Here is a 27510-nt window from a genome sequence, read left to right on the forward strand (position 1 = left end):
ACACCGTTGCCGTTGGTGCAACACGTACGCGAGATTGCCTTTTCACTACCACGATTTTTGTGTGGTTTGTTTTGATTCCTTTTGACAATTTTTTTTATGTTGCTTATGTTACGAGCTGGAGGGAAGCATATTTTGAGGGGCGTTTTGATGCATATTTGGAAAATTTTATTTTGATAAAGTTTTCAATTACTTAAATTTCAATCAAATACTTAGAAATGTGTTCGAAACTGGACTTCAATGTTATGGATATATCTAGAATCGTCTATTCACAGATGTTTTATGTGAATTGTGAGTAACTGCGAGCCACAATCCTATTGAGTTAGAGGATATTCATACCGCCTGAATGTATTGGAGTGCCCCTTGAAATTTACCGCTGATTTAAAACCAGCTGAAGCAATATCCCTTCAAATCCATCTTCCAAGAAAATTCACAATAAATATATATTTTGAAATGAATTCACGTAACCGGATTCGCGATATTACTAGATAAAAGCATTGTACGCCGAACAAGAGTTCGTCACTCGTCCCACGGTTGTCCGACATTTCGCGGTAAACCATTCCGCGGTAAACCATTCCGCGGTCAACCATTTCGCGGTTTGTATCATTTTGCGGTTTACCGTTTTGTGGTTAGTACCATTTCGCGGTATGCTATTTCGCGGTCTATACCATTTCGCGGTGTGGTTTTTCCTTCGAGTTGCACTGAAAATTGTTGGCATCATCACTAATAATATTTTCATCGGTGATTTTCCCCTTCTTTTAAACACAGGCAGACCTTTAAATTGTACTGTTAAGATAAATGAGACATCTCGGTCTTAACCGCGAAACGGTACACCGCGAAATGGTACTGACAGCGAATTAACATGCCGCCAAATGGTACTAACCGCGAAGTGTCGTACCTCGAAATGACCAACCGCGAAATGGTACACCGCGAAACGGATTACCGCAAAATGTTATACAATCTCAAAGACTACTCTAGGCCCTATTGAAATAATAGTGTAGAACTTCTAAAACGTTTCATAAAAAAGTAGTCCTGTTTACTCGATGAAGCTATTTTTGGTGGCCGGTAGTGTATTTATTCTCTTTGGTTTCTAAAAAAATGGGTTTATTGTACGACTGGCGTGAGGTGACAATTGTCGGTGTCGTATAGCGAGGTGACAATTCTCGACTCGAGTGAAGTGACTCGCCGTGCAAATCAAATGGAGAGTCACTTCACTCGAGTCGAGAATTGTCACCTCGCTATACGACACTGACAATTCTCACCTAACGCCAGTCGTAGAATAAACCCAAAAGTGAATCACAGGGACTTTTCGTTTGGTTCAAATAAAAAGGTTCAAAAAGTTTTGTTATCGCAGAAATTGATTATTTTAGGAATCCAAATATTTCCTTTTCGCCTAGTGGCTTGGTATTGTTCTCCTCATCGACTTTCAGTGCGGCCATCAGAGCTTTGTCCAGATACGTTGCTGCACTGACGCCTAGATCCAGGCTTTTCATCAAGGTGTCCGAATGGAAGGAACCCTCTCCTGATGTTCTGATCGACGTTACAGACGATTTACCACCGTTCTTGCGGGAAACTCCAATTACAACGCTAATGGCGCTGCATTCCTCTTCCTCGGCTGATGGATCGACCACACAATAGTCTCCAATTTTGCAAACAGTTACCAATAGAGGTGCAGTTTGAATATTCAATCGCTCACAGTCGTACGGATCATCGGACAGTATGATGTCCATAGCCCCTCCGTCCAGTTCTGCCGAAGACACACGGGGCAGTTTCGTGTTGTAAAGAGCGGCCTTCACGGCCAACGACACGGCATCGAACAAATTTCCACCGCATTCTAAAATCAATATATCCACATATAATTTCCAACATTGATGCTTGGCCAGAATACAGAGTGGTGTTAGGTCGAAAGCCTGTTGCGAAAGATACGCCTTCGACAAGGTATTGGAGATTTCGGTGGCTAATTCTTCACCCCCGCGCCCTTCGAAATCCGGCGTAGCATTGGCCGAGCAATCGACAAAGAATTCGATTTTTCCCTCTTTTGGCCGGTCTGGGGAAGGGGCATCGATGTCGGCTTTCACCGCCACAAGGATATCCGTGTTGGCCAATCGCAGCCTAGCCGAACCCATGGCGTGGACGACAATATCCGTTTCCAGTTCCATTGGGCGGTAATCACGATTCGTTCGACCATCATTGCGGTAGTCTTTCTGTCAATGGGATTCGATGGGAACGTAAATTTGGTGCTTGGGTTGTTTCGATATTTGTGATGCTTACCTGGATACCATGTAGAATGTAGGTTTTTTCGGCTTCACTTAATAAAACATTAGCCATTAGTAATGCAGTTTTAAAGTACTTTCATACACAAAATTAACGAAATTGTTAAAATACACAGGCAGCTTCTGTTGAGTTTCACTCCGCGTGTCGTTTGAGTCGTTTTGTTTTGCTTTGTGACTTCTGCTCAGTGATCGAATTACAACGACATCGCGTTTTTTCGCTTGGAAGAAAAGAGAACAGAAGAAAAAGAGAATAAAAATGACATTACCGCACACACACCACCAAGCGCTGGATCTGGACTCTGGACGAACGATGTTGTGTTGCGAATGAAGGCGCGCAAAGTATCGAACTCAAAAAGCTTACGAAAAACATGAACAGTTTCATTTCGGTTTAAATTGATGAACACTTAACTAAAAAGAGTTGAGATCAAAATCATCGGTTAGGTGCTATGGAACCTGGAATTATTCGCAAACTAGACGAGGTGGTCGTGAATCGAATTGCGGCGGGGGAAATCATTCAACGCCCGGCAAATGCACTAAAGGAGATGATAGAAAACAGTTTGGATGCCAAGTCGACCAGCATCCAGATTGTAATAAAATACGGTGGACTCAAGTCCTTGCAGATTCAAGATAACGGAACCGGGATTCGACGCGATGATTTGGCCATCGTATGTGAACGTTTCACTACATCCAAACTACAAAAGTTTGAAGATCTATCATCGATAGAAACATACGGATTTCGAGGTGAAGCATTGGCAAGTATTAGTCATGTTGCACATTTGACCATAACTACCAAAACTAAGGATGAAAAATGTGCCTTCAAAGCCACTTATGAAGATGGAAAGTTAAAAGGAGACATTAAGCCATGCGCAGGCAATCAGGGAACTCAAATTACAGTGGAAGATTTGTTCTACAATGTTCCTATGCGAAAACAAGCGTTGAAGGCACCCAACGAGGAATTCCAAAAGATATCTGATGTAGTCAGTAAATATGCAGTACATAATCCTCAAACTGGCTTTATGCTGAAGAAATTCGGAGAGAATGCTACTATACGAACACAAGCCAAATCGACAGTTGAAACTAACATTGCAATGATCTACGGGTCTTCTATTAGTAAATCGTTACTCAAAATCGCAATAGACGATGATATTCTTCAACTTCAAGTCAATGGGTTCGTAACGAACGTAAATTTCAACTTGAAGAAAGGAATGTTCTTACTATTCATCAATCACAGGGCCGTCGATTCGACAAACATCAAGAAAGCTATCGACCAAATTTATTCCCTTTATCTGCCCAAAGGGTCAGCCCCCTTCGTATACCTATCTATCGAACTGAACCCAAATAATGTCGACGTGAATGTCCATCCAACAAAGCACGAAGTTCACTTTCTGCACGAAGAGGAAATCATCGAAAAAATCAAAGAAGCGGTAGAGCGTGTGCTCCTTGGAGGCAATGCTTCGCGGACATTCTACACACAAGCATTGCTGCCTGGGGCACCTGAACCTGCTGAAGTGAGCAAACTGAACGATTCCACCGGAGATAAACCAAAGTTGGATTACAAGTTTGTTCGAACGTCGCACAACGATCAAAAATTGGATAAATTTTTCGGCATAAACTTGTCCAGGAATGCAAGCATGAACGAGAGCACGAACAATAACGAAGATCTCGGAGGACCATTGCTTACACCAAAACGGGAAAAACCAACGAAGTAAGTACATACGCAAGGAAAACTATATAGGGTAGATGTACCAATAGTGGAGGTACTAAGCACGATTTAACTTCATTTAACCGCCTAAATTCAAGAAGCGCAATCAATGAATATGTTAATGCTGTAACGGGAAGTAACGACCATTAACTTAATAAAAAAAAAATGATTTCATCGCTGTAATCCACGGCCTGTCAGTGAAAAATAATACCTCCACTATTGGTACACCGTTCCTTTAGTTGCGGTATATTTTTAATTTGTATTCCTATAGTTGCGGTATCCGTCGTTTTCTTATGGGATCCACCACTATAGGAACACTTTACCGCAACTATTGGTACAAGTAAGAAAAGTTTTAGCAATTTTAGTGATACAGTTAACTCTCCCTTACTCGATATTGAAGGGATCATCGAGTTAAGGAGGTATCGAGATACAGAACACATATTTTTCAAAGATTAAACTTTTTATTATTTTGACAAAATACATTCAAAATAGTTATTTTAACGTGAAAAACATTACAATTTTTCCATATTTACCTATTTGACACTTTCTTACCGATCTGCAAAAATTAAAAATTTTAGCACCCAGAAATTGGCAATAATCCTTAATTTTACTAGCAATTTAATCATAATAATCAAATTCATGAAATTTATTAACGTTTGGAGGACATTTGGAACTTTTCATGAAAATATCGAGTTAGAGAGGTGAACTTACTTGGGAAACTGAAACAGATAGCATCGAGTTAGGGAACATCGAGTTAGAGAGGTATCGACTTACAGAGGTATCAAAGCATGCTAGATTGAAGGGACCGCGCATTCCATCGAGTTAGGGGAAAAATCGAGATACAGAATATCGAGTAAGGGAGAGATGACTGTATTACATCAATTTTAAGGCTTCATTCACAAATTTCATAACGCTAAAAATGGACATTTTCGACACCCACCCACCCCCTCATAACGCTTTTTGTATGAATATTTGACAAATTTTGTATGAGCCGTAACAGCACACCCACCCCCTTCAGCGTTATGAAATTTATGAATGAGCCCTAAAGCAATTTGAACGCTCTTTTCAGTTTCCGCGTTTCGCTGGCTTTTCGGTTTGTGCGCGTTTTGCTGGGCAGTGCTTCGTGGAAGCCCAAGGGCCCATCCACAAATGTCATAAAGCTAAAGGGAGTGGGAGAGTGTCCTAAAAATGTTACGGTTCATACAAATTTTGGAAAATATTCGTACAAAATGCGTTACGAGGTGTATCTTTACTCTTCACATGCCTCAAGTAGGGCAAGTGAAAAGTTTGTCGTTTTGAACAATGAATTTTGAAAACTAGCAGTTTTATTTACAATTTCTATTAAATTTAACATTTGTTAAGGAATCCCAATGAACAATAACATAAGTAACATGTAAAACAAGAAAATTTTATTCTTGTCAATTCAATTTTTTTCTGTTCAGTTATGTTTAGAGATGTACCGAATATTCGGCCGGCCGAATATTCGGGCTGAATATCACGAGTATCTTGATTTTGCCGAATATTCGGTCTGCCGAATATTGAAATTTGAATAGTGACCGAATAATATTGAGGATTTTGCCCTCTAATAGACTCACACCTAAATAATTTTGTCACACCAAAATATTCTCCCACCATGTTTGCCATATATTGGATGGCGTCGTAGCTAACAAAATCAACAAGTAACGCACATGTAACGCATTATGTTGGATTGTACATTGAATGCAAGTTGCGTGCTTCTATTAAAGTGCCGTAGAAACTGACGTGTGAGTATTTATTTGTCCACGTTCAAAATGTGCTTGAGAATATTCCTCAACAAAACGAACAATAAACTTACTTGGGAAACTGAACCAGATAGCATCGAGTTAGGGAAAATCGAGTTAGAGAGGTATCGACTTACAGAGGTATCAAAGCATGCTAGATTGAAGGGACCGCACATTCCATCGAGTTAGGGGAAATATTGAGATACAGAATATCGAGTAAGGGAGAGATGACTGTATTAATTTTTAAATTTTTAACTGGAGCATATTTTATTTTCCGTGTAACTAACGGCTCTTTTTCTGTGATAGTTTGACTGTAGAAAAATATAGAAGGTTTGATTTTTTTGTATTAGAGGGATTAGGGGCATACCCAACTAACATTTAGTGCACATGTTAACATTCTCTAGGCCCTCTTTATACGGCTTTATGCTGGGTAAATGCGTTGTACATACGAACGAAAGCTTCTATTCGATCCTTTTACCAACAAATCTGGCGAATCTACTCAGCTACTTTTAAGCTGTGTTGGCAGCTCTTATCCATACCGAACATTGCTCTATCTCGACAGTTATACAACAAGTAGCTAGGTAACATCTTCGGAAGGCGCTTTCTCAACCATTTCGCAACTGTTGAATAATTATTATACAGCTTCGCTGTATTATCGATTAAATATTATTTTCAAGCTGTTTCACAGCTTCCGGAATTCATATCATAAGTATCTGAATTTAATGTTCCCAACGTTACCTGCCACCACTTGGAATTGAACTCAAGATCTCTGCATCCACAAGTCTCGACGCTGTCCTTGTTGCCACCACAGTCTATATCGAAAGGCAAAGAAAACACACCGTTTTGTTCTACATCGGAAACGGTTCACACAATATTTTATAATGCTCATAAAAGATGCCATAGCCGCGCTTACACTACTTCATCAGGCTGTAAAAGGGTGCGAAACGTCAAACGCAATGTTTACATCCAACAAGCTGAGTAGATGCGCCACAAGTTGTTGTTATACAGCATACTGCTGTATGCTCGCTGTATAACTAACGACAAAGCGCTTCTTAAATATATATTGAGCAGCATAACAAATCATATTGTATAGAACCAGCCGGATTGATGATGGCGAGTTTTATTCCACATCATTAGGTTGCTATCTTTTACGGTGTTGAGTTACAGCTTAGTGAAAGCAGCAAAAGCGATAACTGACGAAATTTATTCAGCTAAGATTTGTAGCTGCAAAACGTTTGCTTTACAGCTGTATTAACGCTAATCGTTCTATTTTTGACAGCTTTCATTTTTTGCTGCGTTCGCTGCTTCAATTCAATTGTTATACAGCACAAAGCAAATAATCTTGGCTTATAGCGCTAAAATTGTTAGTTGGGTAATGCCCTGGGCAAAGGCACAATCTTGTGATCAGCTTGATTGCTGTTAGGTCTCGGGGCTTAAATGTATCTTTACTCTGAAGAGAAAGATGTACACTAGTGGTGACAATGGTGATAATAATCAAAAGTGTTTTCTAATGAACACTCTTGATTAACATCGCCGTGAACCGATACTTAGCGTGGTTTAAGGTTTTTATAATGACAGGTTTACCGATCTAAGCAGTCAGTTGGTGCGCGGTGTGGTTAGCTACGGGGAAGGTGGAAGTGACAGCTGGCGAGTTGAGTAGCTGGCGGGTTTGTGTACATTGTTTTTCAGTCTACCGTTTCTATGGGATTGTTAGGGAATGTTTACTCCAACAAACATGAATACAGTGAAGTGAAAATTTTCTCCAGCATTGACGAGCTGTTTTGTCGCAAATCAAATTTTTGTCGATAATGTAGTATTTCGCGGAATTCCGGTGTTTTGAGTCGCAGAAAAGTTGAATACAAACTTGAAAAGTTAGTTTGTAGCAAGCGACTGTCGAGGGGGGAATGAAGACCTCGATCAGCCCCGGATAGCTCAAGGAATGCGCACAAAACTGAAATCAAATCCAACAAATCAAATGTTCTTCACATACATGTATTCTCTGCTCTCATCTTAATCTTAGATAGCCTGCCTCCTACTCATCCTTGCTTGATATCTTTCTTAATTCTAGTATTCAGTTTTCTTATGGCTTATTACTCACGCGCGCGCGCTCTTCTTGGGTGCACCCTTTTTGTCGGCCGAACCGCCGTCTCGCTCCTTACCCTGCCTTGCATCGCAATCGCGGCCAAGCATGTTGGCCCTCTGCCCAGCAACCATCATCCGCTCCAACATCAATCGCAGCTGCACACTTGATCGCTACCCGAGCGGCTGAAGTTCCTGGCCACCGAACGGGCGATTCGATCGTGCAGCGTGGCTCTCCTCAAAATCCTCCAATCCGTTCTTCAAGGTGTTGTGGTCGTGGTTTGATCCGGTCTGCAACCAGTCCCCAACCGACGTCGTACTTCGCCCACTCTTCGCTGCCACACCAACAATCGTCCCTCTCGTCCTGATCTGAATGGCCGGCCGTCCTGATGCTCAAAGTGAGCGGTTAACTGCAATTGAGCCCAAAAGAAAAAAGCCTTCCTAGGAAGGCTTTTTTGGTCGCATGGTAAACGCACTGATCCGACGATGATGTGACGGTCTTTCTTTGGTGACGATCCACGGCCAGATGACGACTGTGCGTTGAAAAAGGAAAAGCGTTGTAGGTTTTCATCAACTGCTGAGTTGCAGAGTTCTTACCGGTGTTCTTCAGTTTGGGAATCACTGATCTCGACGCTTGCGACGTTTTGGCCCGGTTCTTTCCGTCAGTGGATGAATATTTGTCCACGCCAGTTTGCTGTTGAAACGTGGTTTCGATTCGCAAAATGGTGGATCTGGCTGGCGCAAATGTTGCCGTTTCTGCGTGGTGAAATGGTTATATTAGCTAACATCAGCACCGAATCGATTTGCCGTTTTAGCCTTCTTACCTACGCAAACCAGCGAAAACTTCCACTTGCAATTACATTCGTACGTTGCAATCACTTTCGCATCTGCGAATTTTCACTACCGTACTTTGCGCTGACTCAAGATGGCCGATTTTGCGGATAAATCCCACTGCTAACTTTGAACCGGTTTCCGAACTGTTCGCGACGAGGCTCTTCGCGTGTGGTTACCTTGACGGACTGGATTTGAATAGCCCACTCTCGATTTACGTCGTCCGACGATCGCACCGCAGATTTTGTTGAGTGGAAGCGAGAGATGTTCGCTCACTCTCACGAGAGTGACGCTGTCTTCGTGTTCAGACATTACGCTCGCCGCATGCAGGAGCTCTCTATCTCCTTCGCTTGTCCATCGAAGCTGTGATGGTTTGCGGATGGATGCTACCAGTGTATGGTTTTTGTGATGAGCGGCGTCGTTTTCTCACCGCTCTGATTCCGACTGATCTTTCGATGCTGGTGATGTCTAAATCGACAAGTCGGTGTGCGTGTGTGAATTGACGCTTTTCTCCAACCGATAGCTTGAGAGTGCTACTGCCTCGCTGTTCAGCAGTAGGTTGATCAAAAATTATGCAGGGGTTCCTGAGCGGCGGTTCGCGGTCCAGGGTAGCTTTAAATTTATGTTCACTTTGTGTTCTCGATAGTTTGTCTAACTGAAATGTACATATTCTCTCCTACAAACAAACTTAAACGTAACACAACTCTACCGTAGCGGAAGAATTTTTCATAAATCGATGATCCAGCGATTTATGAAAAATTCACAAAATCTTCAATCATCCTCCTAGGATGATGGTCAGAGACAAGTCGGTCAACTAAACTCTTGAGCAGACCTCAAGTTACTTCTGGTTCTTCAATCTTCTACAGCCTAACTAAACTCATATACGCAAGCCTTGGTTGCTTGCCAAATCAAATCTCCACTATCGCCTGAACTGCATAATCTTAATCCTAGACTCAATATCACGCCAGCTGCGCCTGGCAGAATCTATGACCTCTCAAATCGTCTCTGACCAAAGTCCTTGTCCAGCTTCCACAAATCCGAGCAAACTACGGCAAAACATTCAAATCGGATTCTAGCCTATTATATTGACTAAAATAGGCATAACCGCACACTAAACATAGAAGCTATATATTTACAGACTTTTTACAAGGACAAAGTTGGTTTGTATTGGTTTGTGCATAAAAACTGAGAAAAGAAGCATTTCCGCGACTAAATCGTCATGAGCCCGAGAATGGAGTTTTACCGCGCCCCTGGTCGCGTTACCTTGGGATGATGATTTCATGACGACCCCCAGATCTTTAACCCTTGGCCACGCATTTGAATTGACTGGAAACACTTGAGGGTTTGTGTGCACTCATCCAGTCTTGTAGTGTAGTGGGTGGTCGAATCTTGATGGTGGGCTCGATTTATCTCGATCGGCGAACGGCATGACCACTTGGTGTGTTTTGCTGTGGGGTTTCCTCTACTTGGTTTGCAGCTCGCTGCGGACATAGCTTGATGATGTTGCTTGCATTTGATCGCGGTCTACGGTGCGCTTCACTTTCTGGTGTCTGGAGTCTCCCTATTGTGGACTTCGGGGTCCCAGTCTCCCATGCCTGACGTAGGCTACGTGCTTCTTCCGCTCTATCTGATGGTATTTGGAGCCTCCTTACTCACAATGGTTTTCAGGGTCCCAATCTCCCGTGCCTTCCGTAGGCTGCTTGTTTGTCCGCTCCATCATGATGGTATTTGGAGCCACCCTACTCACAATGGTTTTCAGGGTTCCAATCTCCCGTGCCTTCCGTAGGCTGCTTGCGATTGCGTTTCTTCGAAGTGGTATTTGGAGCCTCCCTACTCACGGCTGTTTTCAGGGTTCCAATCTCCCGTGCCTTCCGTAGGCTGCTTGCTTTTCTGCTTCTTCGTGATGGTATTTGGAGTCTCCCTACTCACGATGGTTTTCGGGGTTCCAATCTCCCGTGCCCTTCGTGGGCTTCAGCCACGTCCTTCTCCTCTCAATGCCCTCCAGTTGCTGTCTCACTGCGCCCGATAGTGGCCGTAAGCTTCAACTCCGCGTCGAACCGATTTTTGTCGTCGATCTCCGGGTCTCCACTCCTCCTATCAGAGAATACATCTGGTGCATTGCCGAGATCCCTACTCCCCGTTTCCAAAGACGTAGGGTGCGATTTCTCCCGCTTCGCGAACGGCGCACGGTACACCTCCTGGCGCGATGGAAGTGTTTTGGTACCGCATGTTGGTTTTCTTCCCTGCTTGATGTGGTCGCGAATCGTGTTCAACATTTGGCGAAGATTATTGGCTACAACGAAGCTGACGAATCGTCATGGTGGAGAGGTAGTCGTTAAGAAGTTGTTGCTCATCACACCTGACTCTTGCCATTTTCCCGCTTGGTACGTGTTTTGGAGTATGGTACTAATCGTTGACAGGCTTTGCCTGTGGACATAGCTTTATCGTTGAGGAACCTCGCTCGGATGAACGGAAATCCTTGCCAGTCTTGATTAGGGTTGCTGAACTGGAGCGTGTTGTAGCGGGATCTCACTCTCAGCATACGTGGTCAAATCTCCCAGTGATTGGTGTTTTCGACTGCTACTGATACTGGTTAACTGGCACCGCCTGTGTACATAGCTTGAACGTTTCGGAACCTCGTTCGTTTGAACGGAAATCCTTACAGAAATCTCCTAATCGGTATAGCTGAGGCGAAGCAGAAATGTGGATACTGTGCTCGCCTCTGCTCGTTGTCACTGCTCCCATTTGGTGTTTTTGCCAGCTTTCGCTTCTTGGTTGACAGGCACTGCCTGCGTACATAGCTTTACACCTTACGCTTAATCCGCTTTAATGTCCTTCGCATGGAATCTGCCTTTCTTCCCACTCATCACGTCCTCCAGCAGGTACAAGTTCGTCCCGAGGATCTCCTTCACTATTGCCGGAACGAATTTCGGCTCCAGCTTACTGGTAATCTGATCCACTTTTGAGGAGAGAACGAATGTACGACGCCATACCAGATCTCCGACTTTGAACGCCACCGATCTTGTGCGAAGGTTGTATCGCTGTTTCGCCCGCTGGTGGCTGTTCTTGATGCGATCGATGATCAGCTTCTGTATTCGGCGAATCGTTGATAGCCGTAGATCCTGTGCAACTTTTGGGTCTTCCGGCGTGTTCAGTTCTTGCTGCGTGTAGAGGTCCGTGTGTAGCAGTAGGTGTCGTCCGAAATTCGCTTCGTGCGGACTCACACCCGTTGCCTCGTGCCTGGCCGCGTTGATCGCTGCCGTGATTGCCGGTAGCTTCTCGTCCCACTCTCGATGATCGCCGTCCAGCAATGCTCGGATGCAGGTGATTACGACGCGGTTAACGCGCTCCGCGTTGTTGACCTGTGGGCAGTAGAAAGCTGTCTTCATGTGGCCGATCTTGTTCTTCGCCAGCCAGGACTTGAAGACCATCGATTCGAACTGCTTCCCATTGTCGGACAATATCAGCCGTGGACGCGAGAACTTCAGGCACACCTCTTCTTCCAGGAACTCCACCATTTTCTGTGAATCTGCTGCGCGCATTGGCTTGACGATCACGTATTTGCTGACCCAATCTACTACCACCAACAATACCGTGTTCCCGCGCTTGGAACGAGTGAGCGGACCGACAAAGTCCACCGATATCATCTCCCACGGGATCTTCGCCGGCTTGGGATTCCCCATTTGCGGCATCATCTTCGTTCCAGGTGCCTTGCACGCTTTGCAAGTTGGACAGCTCCTCACGTAATCGCTGATTTCCTGCTGCATCTGCGGCCAATAGTAGTGGGCTTGTAGCTTGTGCCATGTTTTGTAGAGGCCTAAATGCGCGGACGCCGGTTCGTCGTGGAATCTCCGGATCAGCTGCAACCTTTCTTCCTTGGGTACCACCTGCTTCCACCTGTGGAATACTGCTCCGACCTCGTCCTTGCAGCGGCAGTTCTTGAACAAGGTGTTGTTTGCGATTCGGAAGTCTGGAAACCGCTCGCCTTCAGTCTGCACTCTCTCCACCAGCTTCTTGTACCACGGATCCTGCACCTGGTTTACGGTGAATACTGCTTCTGCTACCGTTCTCGACAGAGCATCCGGTACCACGTTGATAGAACCTTTCCGGTACCGAATTTCGAAGTCGAACGCATTCAGCCGCAACAGCCATCGGCTCATCAAGGCCGTTGGGTTCTTCATCGACTTCAAGTAGCTGAGCGCTGCGTGATCGCAATGGACGACGAACCTGATTCCTTCCACATTGGCTCTGAACTTTTCGATCGCTCGGATCACCGCGAGACACTCCCGCTCCGTGACGGAGTACTTCCTCTCCGACGCTGACAATTTCTGCGAGAAGTATCCGATCGGATGTTCTTCGCCGTCGGTCTCTTGTGTTAGCACTGCTCCGATCGCTGTGTCGCTGGCATCGCACGCTATCGCGAACGGTTTGCTGTAGTCCGGCATCGCTAGTACCGGGGCAGAGACCAGAGCTGCTTTCAGCTTGAGGAAGGCTTCTTCAGCTACTGGATTCCACCGGAACTTCGTCTTGGCCGATGTTAGGTTCGTGAGCGGTGATGCCAACTGCGAGAATCCTGCGATGAAGCGTCGGTACCAGTTGCAGACACCTAGGAACCGCTGCACTTCTTTCCGGGTATTTGGAGTGGGGAACTGTACGATGGCCTGAATCTTTTCGTCATCTACTCGCCAACCTTGCTCGTCGATCACGTAGCCTAGGTATTTCATGCTCTTCCTGCAGAACATGGACTTCTCCGAAGAGATCGTGAGATTCGCTTGTCGTAGCCGGCGTGCTACTTCTTCGAGCAGAGCGATGTGCTCTTCGAAGGTCTCCGAGCAGATGATTATGTCGTCTAAGTAGTGGAATACCAGCGGCTCTAGATCAGCGAACAGGTGCGTCATGAGCCGCGCTAGAGCTTGGCTGGCCGTACACAGTCCGAAAGGCACCACTTTGAATTGAAAGTGGCCTCTGGATGGAACGGTGAACGCCGTCAGCGGTCTCGATTGTGGATGGAGCGGTAGCTGCCAGAAAGCATCTTTGAGATCGATCGACGAGATGTATTTGCTGCTTCGGAGGTTGTTGGTGATCGCTGCTATCTGCGGAATTGGGTAGCCTTCATTTACCATGACGGAATTTAGGTGACGGGCATCCAGGCAGACGCGATATTGCCCAGTCTTCTTCTTCACGGCGACTAGTGGATTGTTCCACGGCGAGAACTGTGCCTCCTCGATGACATCGAGTGCGATCATTCGGTCGATCTCCCTGTTCACCTCCTGCAGAACATACGGCGACATGGGATAATGCCGTTGCTTGCGAGGTGGTGCGTTGCCTACGTCGATGTGATGCTCGTATAACTTCGTGCGACCCAGCGTTCCCTCTACAGCTCTAGGAAATTTCCGGATTGCCTGCTCCAACTGCTTCTTTTGCTCCGGCGTCAGCTGCTTCATCTGTTCCTCGCCGCCTTTGTGTTCCTGTTCTGCTTCCATTGCGCAACAGACTGCCTTTACTCCGAACTTGTCCCAGAAGTTCATTCCCAAGATGATGCAGTCCGGGATCGAGGGTACCAGCAGTACTGGAAGCACTTCGTTGCGGTTGTTGTACACAATGGGAAGATAGACGAAATTGGTGATTTTATGCTTCGTGCCGTCCGCCGTTTTTATTCCGCCCTTGACGGTTCCTCTCTGTAGTCCGCACTCCTCTGCCAGATTGGCCTTATTTCCTCCTAGCAGAGAGCAGTTTGCTCCGCTGTCTAGCAAAGCGGTTAACTCCTTCCCTAACACCGATATGACGGCGTGCGGTCGATTGTCGCTTCCAAGATTGATTATTAACGAGCTCAGGTTTCGAAATTCTGGAATATCGGAGGGGTTTCCGATACTGTGCGGAGAGCTGCTCCCCTCTATTGCTGGTTCTCCGCTGGGTAGTTTACCGCACCTGTGCGGCATGTAAAGCAGCTGCGTAACGAGTAGCCTTTTCGTCCACACCGATAGCAGAAAAGGATCGCTTGCGGCTTTGGACAATCCATAAACCTATGGCCTTCCTCATCGCAGTTCCAGCAAACCAGTACCAGTCGTTGCTGGTTGTCTGCTTCCTGTTGTTCATCTGATTGGCGTTCTACCAGTCTTAGTGGCTCTTGCTGAAAAGAGTTGTTTCGCTGGTTGTAGTTTTGCGGACCTTCCAGCGAGCTTGGTTTCCATTGTCGCGCTTGCCAGTGCTGCATCCTTTGTGGCTGCTCTTGCTGCTGCTCTGGTTGCCGTAGCTGGTACGGAGTGGCTTGCGACCGTTGCTGCTGTAGGGGTATTTGCGTGTCTCTCAACTGCTGTCGCATTACAGGCGAGCTGTCCCCCTCGGTTCGATTGAACCTATCCGGAAACCGATGCTGCCTTCCGTTTCCTGGCATGAAATTTTGTCGCGTAGTTCTCCGCTCAAAGTTCATCTTCAACGCGTTGACTTGCTCTGCCAACTCATCGATGGTGTGCTGCCAATGGTCTTCGTCCTGATCTTCTGGTGTCTCGAAACTGGGAGCGCTATCTTGAATTTCCACCGCATGGACTCTGCTGAAGCGTTGAGGATGTTGTTGCTGCTGTATTGGAGCCGGTCTGTTGGTCGCCACAGGCGTAGCGAAGTTCGGTTCCAGCAACGCACTGTGTGGAATCGGAATCCTACGCTGTCTGTTCAGAAGCATCCTCGTCTCGTCGTATCCGGTACACACTTCAACCATTTCTTCCAATGAGCGGGGTCTGGCTGCTGTTACGATGGCCGCATAGTTTTCGTTCATGTTCTTCTTCACCAGGAAGAACTTCTCATCGGCCGGAATCGGTGGATCCACAAAGCGAAAGAGCGCAGAAATGTCGCGATAGTATTTCGCAAACGATTCCTCTCTTCCTTGAAATCTGAAGCTGGCCTCCAATCGCAGAATTTGCGAGTAGCCGCTCGGCAAGAACTCTCTTCGAATCTCTCTCTTGAAGTCGTCCCAAGTACGCAGTAGTTGCTGAGAAGTTGCTCGTGCGTACCAGTCAATGGCATCCTCTTGCAGCAGGTGCTTGATGGAGCTCAGAAGTGTGGCATCGCTCATGCCTTCCGACCTTGCAAACGTCTCCACACGATCCAGGAAAACGTTCAGTGAGGTTGTGTCCTTCTCGCCTCGGAACTTGAACGGCCAGTTATGCACCGCTTTCTGCATCCTTCTCTCGTCTACTCGCTCCGGTGCTGGTCGTTCTCTCCGGATCAACAGCTCCAGTTCTTCTCGCATCCTGTGGCATTCTTCTCGCATCCGCTCTTCTCTCTCCTGCATCTGTCTGATTCTCACTTCCAGCGCTTCTTGTGAAGGGGTTTCTCTTGCCTGTTGATTCCATCCTGCATACTCCCTGGCCAGGTAGGGAGGGGGTGGTGAACTGCTTTGCCGTCTTGATTCCGCTTGTCGTCTGTCTTCGTGGTCTGCTTGGAAAGAACTGGAAAACAATAGTCCTCTTCCTTGACCACACGAAAACGATGACATCAGAGGTGGTTGCGGTGCTGGGGGTGGTGAATTGTCTTGAATAGAGGTGCTTCCAACTGGGATTGTGGCTTCCGCTGTTCCTCCAACAGCTCCTTCCGAGTCGTTGTCGTTCCTCCTCACAGCGCCAGTTGATGTTGTGTTTCTCACCGCATTTTCACCCATTTGTACACCATTCACTACACTTGTACCGTCCACTTTGCTTAACAACACGTTAACATGCATGGACAACATAGCATGTGTTTCCTTCAGCTCGACCGGAGGGCGGATCAATTGCAAACGGTCGCGATAATGATTAAGACGTGTCCGGATTTTATTCAAGGATGCACTATCGTTAGTGCGAATAGCCGCTTCCGTGCTGATGTGCAACTGTTGTATTTGAGTTTCACAGTGCTCAATGTTTGACTGTGAACTCATTACATGGCATGAGCTCGTGGGCTGGTTATCTCGCAAGGACTCCTCTTGCATGAGTGCCTTGAGACGTAAGACCTTGCCTCTATGAGTGGTAGGTCCTAAATTAACTACATGCCGTAGGGCCAACTCATACGTGACCTCTTCGTCCGTCAAATGTGTGTAATCCATATCTTAACTTATGCGTAAGGGCTAAAATTTTGTTGATTATCAAGGCCGGATAATCAAAAGCACAAAACCAAATTTGCTAAATCACAAACCAAAAATTCGCTAACGGTAGTACTAAATTTTGTGGATTTTCAGTTGGGCGCCAGTGTAGCAAGCGACTGTCGAGGGGGGAATGAAGACCTCGATCAGCCCCGGATAGCTCAAGGAATGCGCACAAAACTGAAATCAAATCCAACAAATCAAATGTTCTTCACATACATGTATTCTCTGCTCTCATCTTAATCTTAGATAGCCTGCCTCCTACTCATCCTTGCTTGATATCTTTCTTAATTCTAGTATTCAGTTTTCTTATGGCTTATTACTCACGCGCGCGCGCTCTTCTTGGGTGCACCCTTTTTGTCGGCCGAACCGCCGTCTCGCTCCTTACCCTGCCTTGCATCGCAATCGCGGCCAAGCATGTTGGCCCTCTGCCCAGCAACCATCATCCGCTCCAACATCAATCGCAGCTGCACACTTGATCGCTACCCGAGCGGCTGAAGTTCCTGGCCACCGAACGGGCGATTCGATCGTGCAGCGTGGCTCTCCTCAAAATCCTCCAATCCGTTCTTCAAGGTGTTGTGGTCGTGGTTTGATCCGGTCTGCAACCAGTCCCCAACCGACGTCGTACTTCGCCCACTCTTCGCTGCCACACCAACAATCGTCCCTCTCGTCCTGATCTGAATGGCCGGCCGTCCTGATGCTCAAAGTGAGCGGTTAACTGCAATTGAGCCCAAAAGAAAAAAGCCTTCCTAGGAAGGCTTTTTTGGTCGCATGGTAAACGCACTGATCCGACGATGATGTGACGGTCTTTCTTTGGTGACGATCCACGGCCAGATGACGACTGTGCGTTGAAAAAGGAAAAGCGTTGTAGGTTTTCATCAACTGCTGAGTTGCAGAGTTCTTACCGGTGTTCTTCAGTTTGGGAATCACTGATCTCGACGCTTGCGACGTTTTGGCCCGGTTCTTTCCGTCAGTGGATGAATATTTGTCCACGCCAGTTTGCTGTTGAAACGTGGTTTCGATTCGCAAAATGGTGGATCTGGCTGGCGCAAATGTTGCCGTTTCTGCGTGGTGAAATGGTTACATTAGCTAACATCAGCACCGAATCGATTTGCCGTTTTAGCCTTCTTACCTACGCAAACCAGCGAAAACTTCCACTTGCAATTACATTCGTACGTTGCAATCACTTTCGCATCTGCGAATTTTCACTACCGTACTTTGCGCTGACTCAAGATGGCCGATTTTGCGGATAAATCCCACTGCTAACTTTGAACCGGTTTCCGAACTGTTCGCGACGAGGCTCTTCGCGTGTGGTTACCTTGACGGACTGGATTTGAATAGCCCACTCTCGATTTACGTCGTCCGACGATCGCACCGCAGATTTTGTTGAGTGGAAGCGAGAGATGTTCGCTCACTCTCACGAGAGTGACGCTGTCTTCGTGTTCAGACATTACGCTCGCCGCATGCAGGAGCTCTCTATCTCCTTCGCTTGTCCATCGAAGCTGTGATGGTTTGCGGATGGATGCTACCAGTGTATGGTTTTTGTGATGAGCGGCGTCGTTTTCTCACCGCTCTGATTCCGACTGATCTTTCGATGCTGGTGATGTCTAAATCGACAAGTCGGTGTGCGTGTGTGAATTGGCGCTTTTCTCCAACCGATAGCTTGAGAGTGCTACTGCCTCGCTGTTCAGCAGTAGGTTGATCAAAAATTATGCAGGGGTTCCTGAGCGGCGGTTCGCGGTCCAGGGTAGCTTTAAATTTATGTTCACTTTGTGTTCTCGATAGTTTGTCTAACTGAAATGTACATATTCTCTCCTACAAACAAACTTAAACGTAACAAGTTAACAATTGCATGTAATGATTGTAAATGTGGAAATTTCGAAAACTTCTCCGTGTGAGAGCCACCCACAACCGACGGTCCACCGATGGAAGAGAGGATGTGCCACGGTGTTGCTGTCTGACGGTGACGGTTGTATTCTTGTAACTTTAACTCGTAAGTTCATAGTAATTCTACTATCAGTGCATTTACAGTGAATACAGTAAAGGAAATTCAGATACTTTGCCGCATATACCACACAGATGGTGTAAAAGAAACATTCTATACCTACTTTATCACAACTAAAACAAACTCGCCAGTTGTCACTTGGCATTTCAAAATGGCGGAATGGGAAATCTGACACATTAGACTACCTTCCTTCTAGATACCTTGACGTGGTCTATGATGAAGTGACCCTTGTTTGTTTTTTTCTATACGTATTTTATTTATACTTCCAGCTTCCACACACTCATCCGGAGCATTATTTTATTTGTTTTAATGTGCATCAAAACCTCCTAACATTGAAGAAATCGTGCTGAACAGGAACACGCATGGCCGTACAAGGATAAAACATAATTTTATTAAATCCGTTTCTTATACTAATAATATCACTATTTACCAATTTACTAATTATATCACTCTCTTTTCGTCAGCTAGCGTCAGCTAGCGTCAGCTTAGGATTAAGTTTTCTATTATAGCATTGAATATATTTTAAAAACTGATAAGGTGATCAAATTGAAGCATGGAACATATGCGTTATGAAAAAAGTTTTGTGCTGGTCAAACGAATGCCGTCAGACTAAAAACTTGTGACTAATCGCTATCTCTCGCACCCGTAACCGCAAATAGGAATAGTAACTCATCTAATCTAATTTAATCTGGGCTTCGTAGCCGTGCGGTTAGTGTCACCAAGGCATTTAGCCGCATCGTGCTAAGGAGTGTGGGTTCAATTCCCCCCTCAGGCCGTAAAACTTTTCGACAGGAATGTTTTCCGACTGTGCCACTGGGCGTTGCATGTTAGTCCGTTGTCTAGTGTGGTGCTTCCTTCAAAGGGCAAATAGCCCACTGGGAGTGTTTAACGTGTAGTGTCTTTTTTAATCTAATCTTATCTAAGTGCTTGCACAACCAATATTGAAAAACATCCTGGAAATACCGAAATTTCTTTCAGTATTTTCTTGTCAGAAATAATATTTGTAGCATATCAATGATTTGATACAGATATTAAAATGGCCAGGCCCACTGTGCAGACTTGGGGTTTGAAGGTAATTCGAAAATTAATGGCGATCAGATTATTCACGAATGATTAACATGATAGACAAAAATTTTCAAAATATGTGAAGGAAGAAACGGGGACAACTGTACCAACCGTTCCATATAGGTAGATATGCAAAATCGTTGGGAGTGGCGAAGCTAAGAATGTTAATGCGCACTCCATTGTTGTTTGTGGTCCACTTCCTGGGATGGGGCACAGGTATTTCTCCCGTGTGTCCTGGCTATAGAGCCTAGGCTTAAGCGCCGCTCTCTGAAACGAAAATAAATCTGAAACTCTCCCATTTTGAAACTATTAACGATAAATGTATTTAAAATAAATTAACTGTTTCTTAAACTTGTACTAAATACTATGCTGTAACATGATTATCAACAGTGCAAATTTGACTAGTGGTTTGAATTGCAGTTAATGGCTCATGAGCCTTTACATACAGTTTAAAAATATGAAAAGTGCATTCATAAGTAGTACCAGATTACCACTATCTACGTGACCAGTACACAAATTGTGTGATAACTTTCCTGCCATTAAATGTAGAATGGCGGAGTAATCATGACGATAACTCTCACATGTTTCATGCAATGTTTGAAAACAATTGGACATCGAGTGCAGTTTTTCGCTTCTGAGTTTCAAGCGTTACCCACACTCGAGCACCAATGGCCCTCAAGCAATCACAAACTATGCGAGATTCAATTGAAACAAACTCACCGGATACTCCTTTCAGCTGAAACGTCTACTTGTCTGGGAACCATTAAAGAAGGATGATGAGCGGCCCACAGTCCTTCGGGTACTGTCAATTCTTAGTTACGATAACTCCATAATGTTGGGATTTACCGTGGAAGCAGAGTAAAAATTAACAACTTTCAGTTCATTTCCTAGCACATCTATTTTCATCTCGAACATCATCAACATTAAAACATAACATGGGCTTCGTGGCCGTGCGGTTAGTGTCGTCAGGCAATGAGCGTATCGTGTCATGGGGTGTGGGTTCGATTCCCGCTACAACCATTGAAACTTTTCGTGAGGAATGTTTCTCGGTTGTACCATTGGAGCATGCTTGTCCGTTGTCTAGTGTTAAGTTACAGTCTGTGCAGCTAAATGGCTGAAGACGGTGTCCGTGTCTTTATAAACACAGATGATTCTGACATATTCTTTCGAAGACATATTCTGTCAAATACCCGTCACTGAACAAACATCGCTTACACTCTAACACTCCTCCTCGATGTTTACAGTTTCAAACATATACACTATTACAAACGGTATACTCCATTGACAACTTTTGCAACCAAAACAATCTTATCATCCTTATGAATGCAGCACTTATCTGCATTGAATTCCACTCGTGCTCCAGACTCAACAATTCGTTTCACAGAAATCAGATTGTGGCGAAGATCTGGTACAAACAAAACATTCACCAGCTTCACAACAACTACATTTCCATCCTTGTCGAATCCCGTGAAATGTCCTTCTCCAACACCAACAATATTCGTCTCCTTTCCATCAGCTAAGCAAAGTTTACACTGTTTGTTTTCGAATTGATCGAAAAACGACCGATCAGATGTCATGTGGTGCGACGCCCCAGAATCGATAATCCATCCACCACTACCATCCAACTCCTTCATAGCAGAAAAACAAACAGACCGATTATCCACTTTTTGAACAGCAACCTTTTCATTACTTCTGTCTGCAGTGTTTTCACGATGAATGCCTTGCTCTTCAGCTAGTCTCGACAAGTAGATGTAACAGTTTCTCTTGATATGACCTGGCTTGCCACATTCAAAACAAACACGGCGTTCTTCGCGTTGATCCGAATCCACACCAAATGAGTTTCTTGTTTTCATCACAGAGGCTTTCATGACTTTCTCCTCCTGCACCGAAACTTTCTGCTGGCGTTTGTAGTACTCATTCAGAAGTTTTGATTTCACCGTTCTTTCCGTGAATTTTCCATCGCATCCCTCTACCATTGTTACAAAACTATCGTAGGATTCAGGAAGACTCGCCATGACGAAACTGCATTTCATTTCCTCCGAAATCTCGCAACCCACCTCCGCCAGCTTGTCAAATAACGAATCCATCTTGATCATATGCTCTTCTACGTCCCCATTTTCCTCCATTTCCAAGCGACATAAACGTTTCACCAGACCAACTTTTCCAGCTGAAGACTGCCGTATATGGTAATCGCGCAAAATATTCCAAGTCTCCTGGGCTGTTCTTGCGTTTTTGATAAGTTGCAGCTGGCTATTCTCCACTAGATATCCAATCGTAGCCGCTGCTCTCTCGTCCTTATCCACCCAAGATTCAGATCGCTTGCTAATTGCCGGAAGATCATCTGCAATAACTCTCCAAAGGCCTTCTCGAATCAAGATTTGCTTCGTTCTCTCCCTCCATAAATCGTAATTATGGAAATTCAATCGAACTGCTCCAGCCTTTAGATCCATATCCATTTTTCGTTCACAATGGCCACTTATCACTTTCGTCTCGTCTCTAATCAACTTGTTAATCACTGTTCACTATTTACTTTCTTTTTATATTCAGTTACTCCACTGGGCCCATAACCTGTTGGGATTTACCGTGGAAGCAGAGTAAAAATTAACAACTTTCAGTTCATTTCCTAGCACATCTATTTTCATCTCGAACATCATCAACATTAAAACATAAACACAGATGATTCTGACATATTCTTTCGAAGACATATTCTGTCAAATACCCGTCACTGAACAAACATCGCTTACACTCTAACACATAATAGAGCGGCTTACAAATCACATCAAGAACTGAACGAATTCAAATGAGCACGAATTATTTGAAAGTACTTTAAATGTTCTTCACGCTTATATTTTAGGCAAAATAAAACAATTTTCAGAAAATTGACGGAGCAAAACATTTTTGCTTCCGTTTTTAATCACCGCACACTTCGTCAACTACCGAAAAACTAAACATTACATATAATTTGCAATTGGATTAGATGGACAAATTTGGAAGCCCACACAATAGATACCTCAGCCAGCGCAGTTGCTGGCTAGTGTAGTGTGCTATTCCTATACCTAAAAAACAATGCGTTCTCGGGCTAGGCATTGGATATATATAGAAAGCGTTGTGTTTGGATGGGTATCTAATTCTGAGGTGCACTTTGCGAAAAAGGACCACGTGATTATTGAGCTGAAATCGAATTCAGGTTAACTTCTGCGTTCATGAGTCCTCTCATGGCGTAGTGGTAATGCGCCCCAACTAGAGATCGGGGAGTCGTGAGTTCGATTCTCACTGAGAAGACGTGTAACTTTTTCGCAAATCTTCACATCAATTTGTCCATCTAATCCTATTGCAAATTATATGTGATGTTTAGTTTTTCGGTAGTTGTTAATGTTTTAATTTTTGTATAGGAAATAGTGGCGAACTCGCTAAGGCAGCGTCCATTTATTAGGTAACGCTAAAATTGGAAATTTTTGACCCCTCCCCCCTTCGTAACGCTTTTTGTATGGAAAATTTTAAATTTTTTTATAAGCCGTAACGCTTGAGCCTACTCCTCCCTTCCCCCTAGAGCGTTACGTAATTTGTGGATGCTAATAATACTAATAATGCACAGGGGATCTATTAAAACCTGGAATAGTTGTGGTCAAAAATACAGAAAATGTGTTATTCGTTCGTATTACACATTTTCCACACAATAGCGTCCTAAAGCACTGTCCCAATTTTAGTGCCAAACGCTTAAGATTAGGCTAAAAACACATATCTACTCAATTTTTTAATGTTTTCCGTTGGTTTAAGTCCAAAAAACATTTTTTCATGTTTCCTTAGATTTTGACACACCCCTTGGCTTAAACTCAGGTTTTGGGTATATTTTGTTTTCCGTGTCCCTTCCGAAATGTCAGATAGGAACAACCCCAGTGTTAAAAATAAAAGCCCTGTGGTGTTTTTGTCGACTAAGCGAACGTCAAACATGATCAAAAGTGTCAAGGTTCATTTATGGACCCAATTTTAAAATTAGAGTTTAAACATGATATAGCCGTTATTTGAGCGGGAAAAATTGCTAAAATAGTTGAAGTAACATGCTCTTTCATGTTAATAAATAAAAACAAGATTTCATTAAAAATTTTAGGACCCAATTATCAATTTGTTTACCTGGAAAACTGCAGATGTACTGCTAGAAGATAAATGATTCTTCAAGAAATCATGGATGTCCTTATAATCTATATAGGGCACTGCACTGGTTTTGATTTGGTATGGGATTTTAAATTTTACTGGCCTTATTGTTTACATATTTTTATGTCTTGCTAATGAATTATTCAAATTTATTTAAGGTGAAACATCTCGGAATCCAAAGATGGCCGTCACAATGGCCGACTTGTGCCCCTACTCACGTTTCCAAAAGCACTAAACTAGAGAAATAGTAGGCAAACGTTGCAGATCTTCTTATTTTAAGCTTTCTGCTAGTGCACAAAGCCAAAATAAAACGTGCACTGTTATTGGATGCTTCTTTCGCGAGATTAGTGCCTTTTAAGTTTTGGTGCAATCTTAGAAGTTGTATTCCAAACTGTTTCACCTTAAATAGTAAAGTAGACGCAAAATCACAATAGAAATAGGTTTTAGATAGAGCTATTTAGCAGATGGGCATTTTTTTTAATTATCAGACAGGTTTGGGCCGGAGGTTCTCCGATTTGTATGAAATTTTCACCAGAGATAGAGCTCGTGGATATATGACCAAAAGTGAAATTCAAAAAAATTATAGTGGCCTATTTTCCCGGAAAACTCTAGATGAATTTTCACGATTTCTCTATATACCTCAAACTTTGAAAATTCATATCTCCTGAACTATGCATCGTAGAACAAAAGTTTTTTAGTGAAATCGAAAGGAAATTTTCTCAGCAATCTATTAAAAATATGAAAAGAAAAACATTTCTCGGAAAAATTTTCACCATGGAGAAAATTGTCGGAAAAATAGCGAAAAAACTATCGTCTGTATCATGAAAAATTTTCAAAAAAATATTTTTTGTTTTATTAATCCATACTCTAACTTTCGTCCATAGACGCCAAAGTGGTATCTTTTACCGTTTAGGCGACAGAACTGAAAAACCGATGTTTTAAGCCCCAATAGAACTGAGCAAAATTTGAACACGGTCGGTTTCGTCGGTCGTTTGTGTACGTTTAGCGTTTAAAAATGATATTAAAGCTGCATTTTAAAATAATTTTTCATAAAAATTTTAATTGCGATGCGCACACCGTAGACGATACCGATTTTTGGACATGTGCCCCTCTGGGACTGGGACCCCTCTAATAGAACTGAAAAATACTTTGGTCTGGTTTGATTAATTCAAATTCGTTTTTTATATAACGGATTATATGCCTTACAGTATATGCTACCGTCAACAGTCAACAGCATAATTATTTTGCGATTATAGACAGTTATGTTAATTAAAATTAATTTCCTCTATTTCAGGGAAACAAAATTAACCAGCGTACTAAACCTAAGGAAGACAGTGGAAGATACATGCGATCGGAACCTTCGCACAATCATCAGCGAGTTAGCGTTCGTTGGAGTGATCGATCGCCACCGAGTACTAATTCAGTATGATACCAAGATGTTCCTAGTTGCAACTCGCGTTCTGTTCGAAGAACTGTGCTATCAAATGCTTCTTTTTAACTTCGAGAATCTAGACTCGATGGCATTCACAAATCCTTTGCCGCTCAGGGAACTGTCGATGCTTGCTTTGCAAGACGCAGAAAGTGGTTGGACCGAAGACGATGGCCCGAAAGAAGAACTCGCCGAAAGGATAGTGGAAATATTGATCAGCAAAGCGCCTCTAATGAAAGAATACTTCAATCTCAGCATCAATGCCGACGGAATGCTGGAATCAATACCCATTGTGGTCCAAGAATACATTCCATCCATGGCATATCTTCCTATGTTCGTTCTGCGGCTGGCAACCGAAGTGGAGTGGGACGTAGAGAAGGAATGTTTCGACACCTTCTGTCGCGAAGTGGCACGTTATTACGCTAAAATTGCTTTCACCAAAAGCGATATGGAATACAAATGGGAAGTGGAGCATTCAATTTTCCCTGCCATAAAGCAATACCTTCTGCCACCAAAATCCTTCGCTAAAAATGGATCCCTCCTAAAGGTAGCTAATCTACCGGAACTGTATCGCGTTTTTGAAAGATGTTGAACGTCATTGCCAATAAACTACATTATACAAAAACAAATTGCAAATCTAGTAATTTAAACTTCTTTAATAACATTCTGCATCATATTTTTACTAAAAAGAATCTCTTCAATACAAATTAGGCTGACAAATCCTTTTCTCCCGGTTGGCATTCTTGACGTGGTCCTTCAACAATGCCATAATCTCATTATCATACTCGGCTGGGGTTGGTTTCACACCCGTTGCCCAGTAGAAGATGTCCCAGTCGTTCGTGGGCATGTTGATCAGCTGATCGTACAATTTTGTTTGCTTAGCATCCATCGATTCCAGATGCTTGGCCGCGAAAGTGCTCAGCAGTAGACCATTTTCCAGCATACCGCGCTTCCTCGATTGGTACAGCAACCTGCAACACAAAGTTATATGGATAGACTGAAGCGAACATTTTCCGTGATGTATATTCACCTAGATTTCTGCAGCTGGAGTGGCTCATTCTTCTTTTCCTTATAGATAGGAATCGGAAGAGATTTGTCTTCCAAATCTATCATAGGTGTTGGAGGTTTGTTTCCCTCATTGGAAGGAACCAACAAGATGCTAGTGGTACTAATCGAACGTGCCGGCAAACGACATACTGCACTCAAATGCCCAGAGGACCGCGTCTAAAATAAGTGGCAAAAGGTATTTAAAAAGTAATATTTTAATCGGATTTTTCTAGCTTACCACACGAAGCAGCGACATTCTGAAAGTTTTGTTATGTAAAATTAAAATACTCTGCCGCAGAACCCGCAGAACTATTCTTTCCTACAAGCTACAACGCAATTTGTTTAGAAGAATGTGTGGAGCAAATCACAAAAAGGGCATCCGTGTGCATGGTCGAATAACATAAAGTTCGCCTTTGCCCCTGTAGTTGTCCGACGATCGTCGTGGGAACACAGAGAAAAAAACTTCAAATCTCGCATAATGTTCATATAACTTTCATAATGCCGAAAATTGCCATTTTTGATTTTCGTAACGCTTCTTATAAAAATGTTTTTCAAATTTTCTGAGGAGTCATGTGGATACCCCCTTCAGCGTTATGAAATTTATGAATAGGCCCTAATCGAAACGGTTTCAACATTAACGAGAGAACAAAGGGCCGATGCATACAAAATGCATTACGAGGGGGTGGGTGGGTGTCAAAAACGGCTATTTTTTCGTTATTAAATTTGTGAATAAACCCAAAGTTATCATATTCAAATGTGGTACACCCAAAATAATCCGCACGTAATCATTGGTAAAAATCCATATGTTTTGGCTAGATAACATCTATAGTGCGCACATAAACACTCCCCAAGTAACCAATAAGCCGTAAAAATCAGCAGCAAGTCAGTTCTATAGTCGATTTAAGGGCATAGTCAACAGGGCTAATAAGAACTATATCGTGATTAAGGGCCGCTCAAAAGCCACTTTTGGCGAATTATTCGGCCGATAAACGGCCTATTTGTTCCGAGTCTCTGAAGTGAGAGATGTCAAAAATTTTATGGCACGTGCGAAAGAAAAAAGAAA

At 43.9% G+C, this 27510-nt stretch overlaps 3 protein-coding genes and 2 long non-coding RNA genes across 5 annotated transcripts; 1 reads left to right on the forward strand and 4 right to left on the reverse strand.

Annotated features, from left to right (window-relative positions):
- Positions 1–1337: 1337 nt before the first annotated feature.
- Positions 1338–2454, reverse strand: LOC5579835 (exosome complex exonuclease RRP42). Its single transcript, XM_001651460.2, has 2 exons — positions 2269–2454; positions 1338–2201 (listed from the first exon to the last, which is right to left on the reverse strand). Exons 1-2 carry the CDS (start codon positions 2323–2325, stop codon positions 1359–1361), a joined length of 900 nt encoding a protein of 299 aa, XP_001651510.2. The 5' UTR covers positions 2326–2454; the 3' UTR covers positions 1338–1358.
- An 83-nt stretch (positions 2455–2537) lies between these two features.
- On the forward strand, positions 2538–26044 carry LOC5579834 (DNA mismatch repair protein Mlh1). The gene is made up of 2 exons (XM_001651459.2): positions 2538–3975; positions 25266–26044. Exons 1-2 carry the CDS (start codon positions 2717–2719, stop codon positions 25990–25992), a joined length of 1986 nt encoding a protein of 661 aa, XP_001651509.2. The 5' UTR covers positions 2538–2716; the 3' UTR covers positions 25993–26044.
- LOC110679159 lies at positions 7747–9126 on the reverse strand. Its single transcript, XR_002502267.1, has 3 exons — positions 8636–9126; positions 8409–8567; positions 7747–8344 (listed from the first exon to the last, which is right to left on the reverse strand). It is a non-coding gene; the product is annotated as an uncharacterized LOC110679159 (long non-coding RNA).
- Positions 16993–18587, reverse strand: LOC110679158. Its single transcript, XR_002502266.1, has 3 exons — positions 17882–18587; positions 17655–17813; positions 16993–17590 (listed from the first exon to the last, which is right to left on the reverse strand). It is a non-coding gene; the product is annotated as an uncharacterized LOC110679158 (long non-coding RNA).
- On the reverse strand, positions 26037–26820 carry LOC110679157 (succinate dehydrogenase assembly factor 2, mitochondrial). The gene is made up of 3 exons (XM_021853225.1): positions 26686–26820; positions 26431–26624; positions 26037–26371 (listed from the first exon to the last, which is right to left on the reverse strand). Exons 1-3 carry the CDS (start codon positions 26701–26703, stop codon positions 26098–26100), a joined length of 486 nt encoding a protein of 161 aa, XP_021708917.1. The 5' UTR covers positions 26704–26820; the 3' UTR covers positions 26037–26097.
- Positions 26821–27510: the final 690 nt, after the last annotated feature.

Source organism: Aedes aegypti, chromosome 3 (assembly GCF_002204515.2).
Source record: "Aedes aegypti strain LVP_AGWG chromosome 3, AaegL5.0 Primary Assembly, whole genome shotgun sequence".
Classification (NCBI taxonomy): Eukaryota; Metazoa; Arthropoda; class Insecta; order Diptera; family Culicidae; genus Aedes; species Aedes aegypti.

Coding starts and splice junctions, on each gene's coding strand:
- LOC5579835 (XM_001651460.2), bottom strand. CDS start 2,325: ATGGCTAATGTTTTATTAAGTGAAGCCGAAAAAACCTACATTCTACAT. Junction 2,202..2,268: donor ACATTCTACATGGTATCCAG/GTAAGCATCACA, acceptor TCCCATTGACAG/AAAGACTACCGCAATGATGG.
- LOC5579834 (XM_001651459.2), top strand. CDS start 2,717: ATGGAACCTGGAATTATTCGCAAACTAGACGAGGTGGTCGTGAATCGA. Junction 3,976..25,265: donor AAACGGGAAAAACCAACGAA/GTAAGTACATAC, acceptor CCTCTATTTCAG/GGAAACAAAATTAACCAGCG.
- LOC110679157 (XM_021853225.1), bottom strand. Junction 26,372..26,430: donor CTCCAGCTGCAGAAATCTAG/GTGAATATACAT, acceptor TTTGTGTTGCAG/GTTGCTGTACCAATCGAGGA.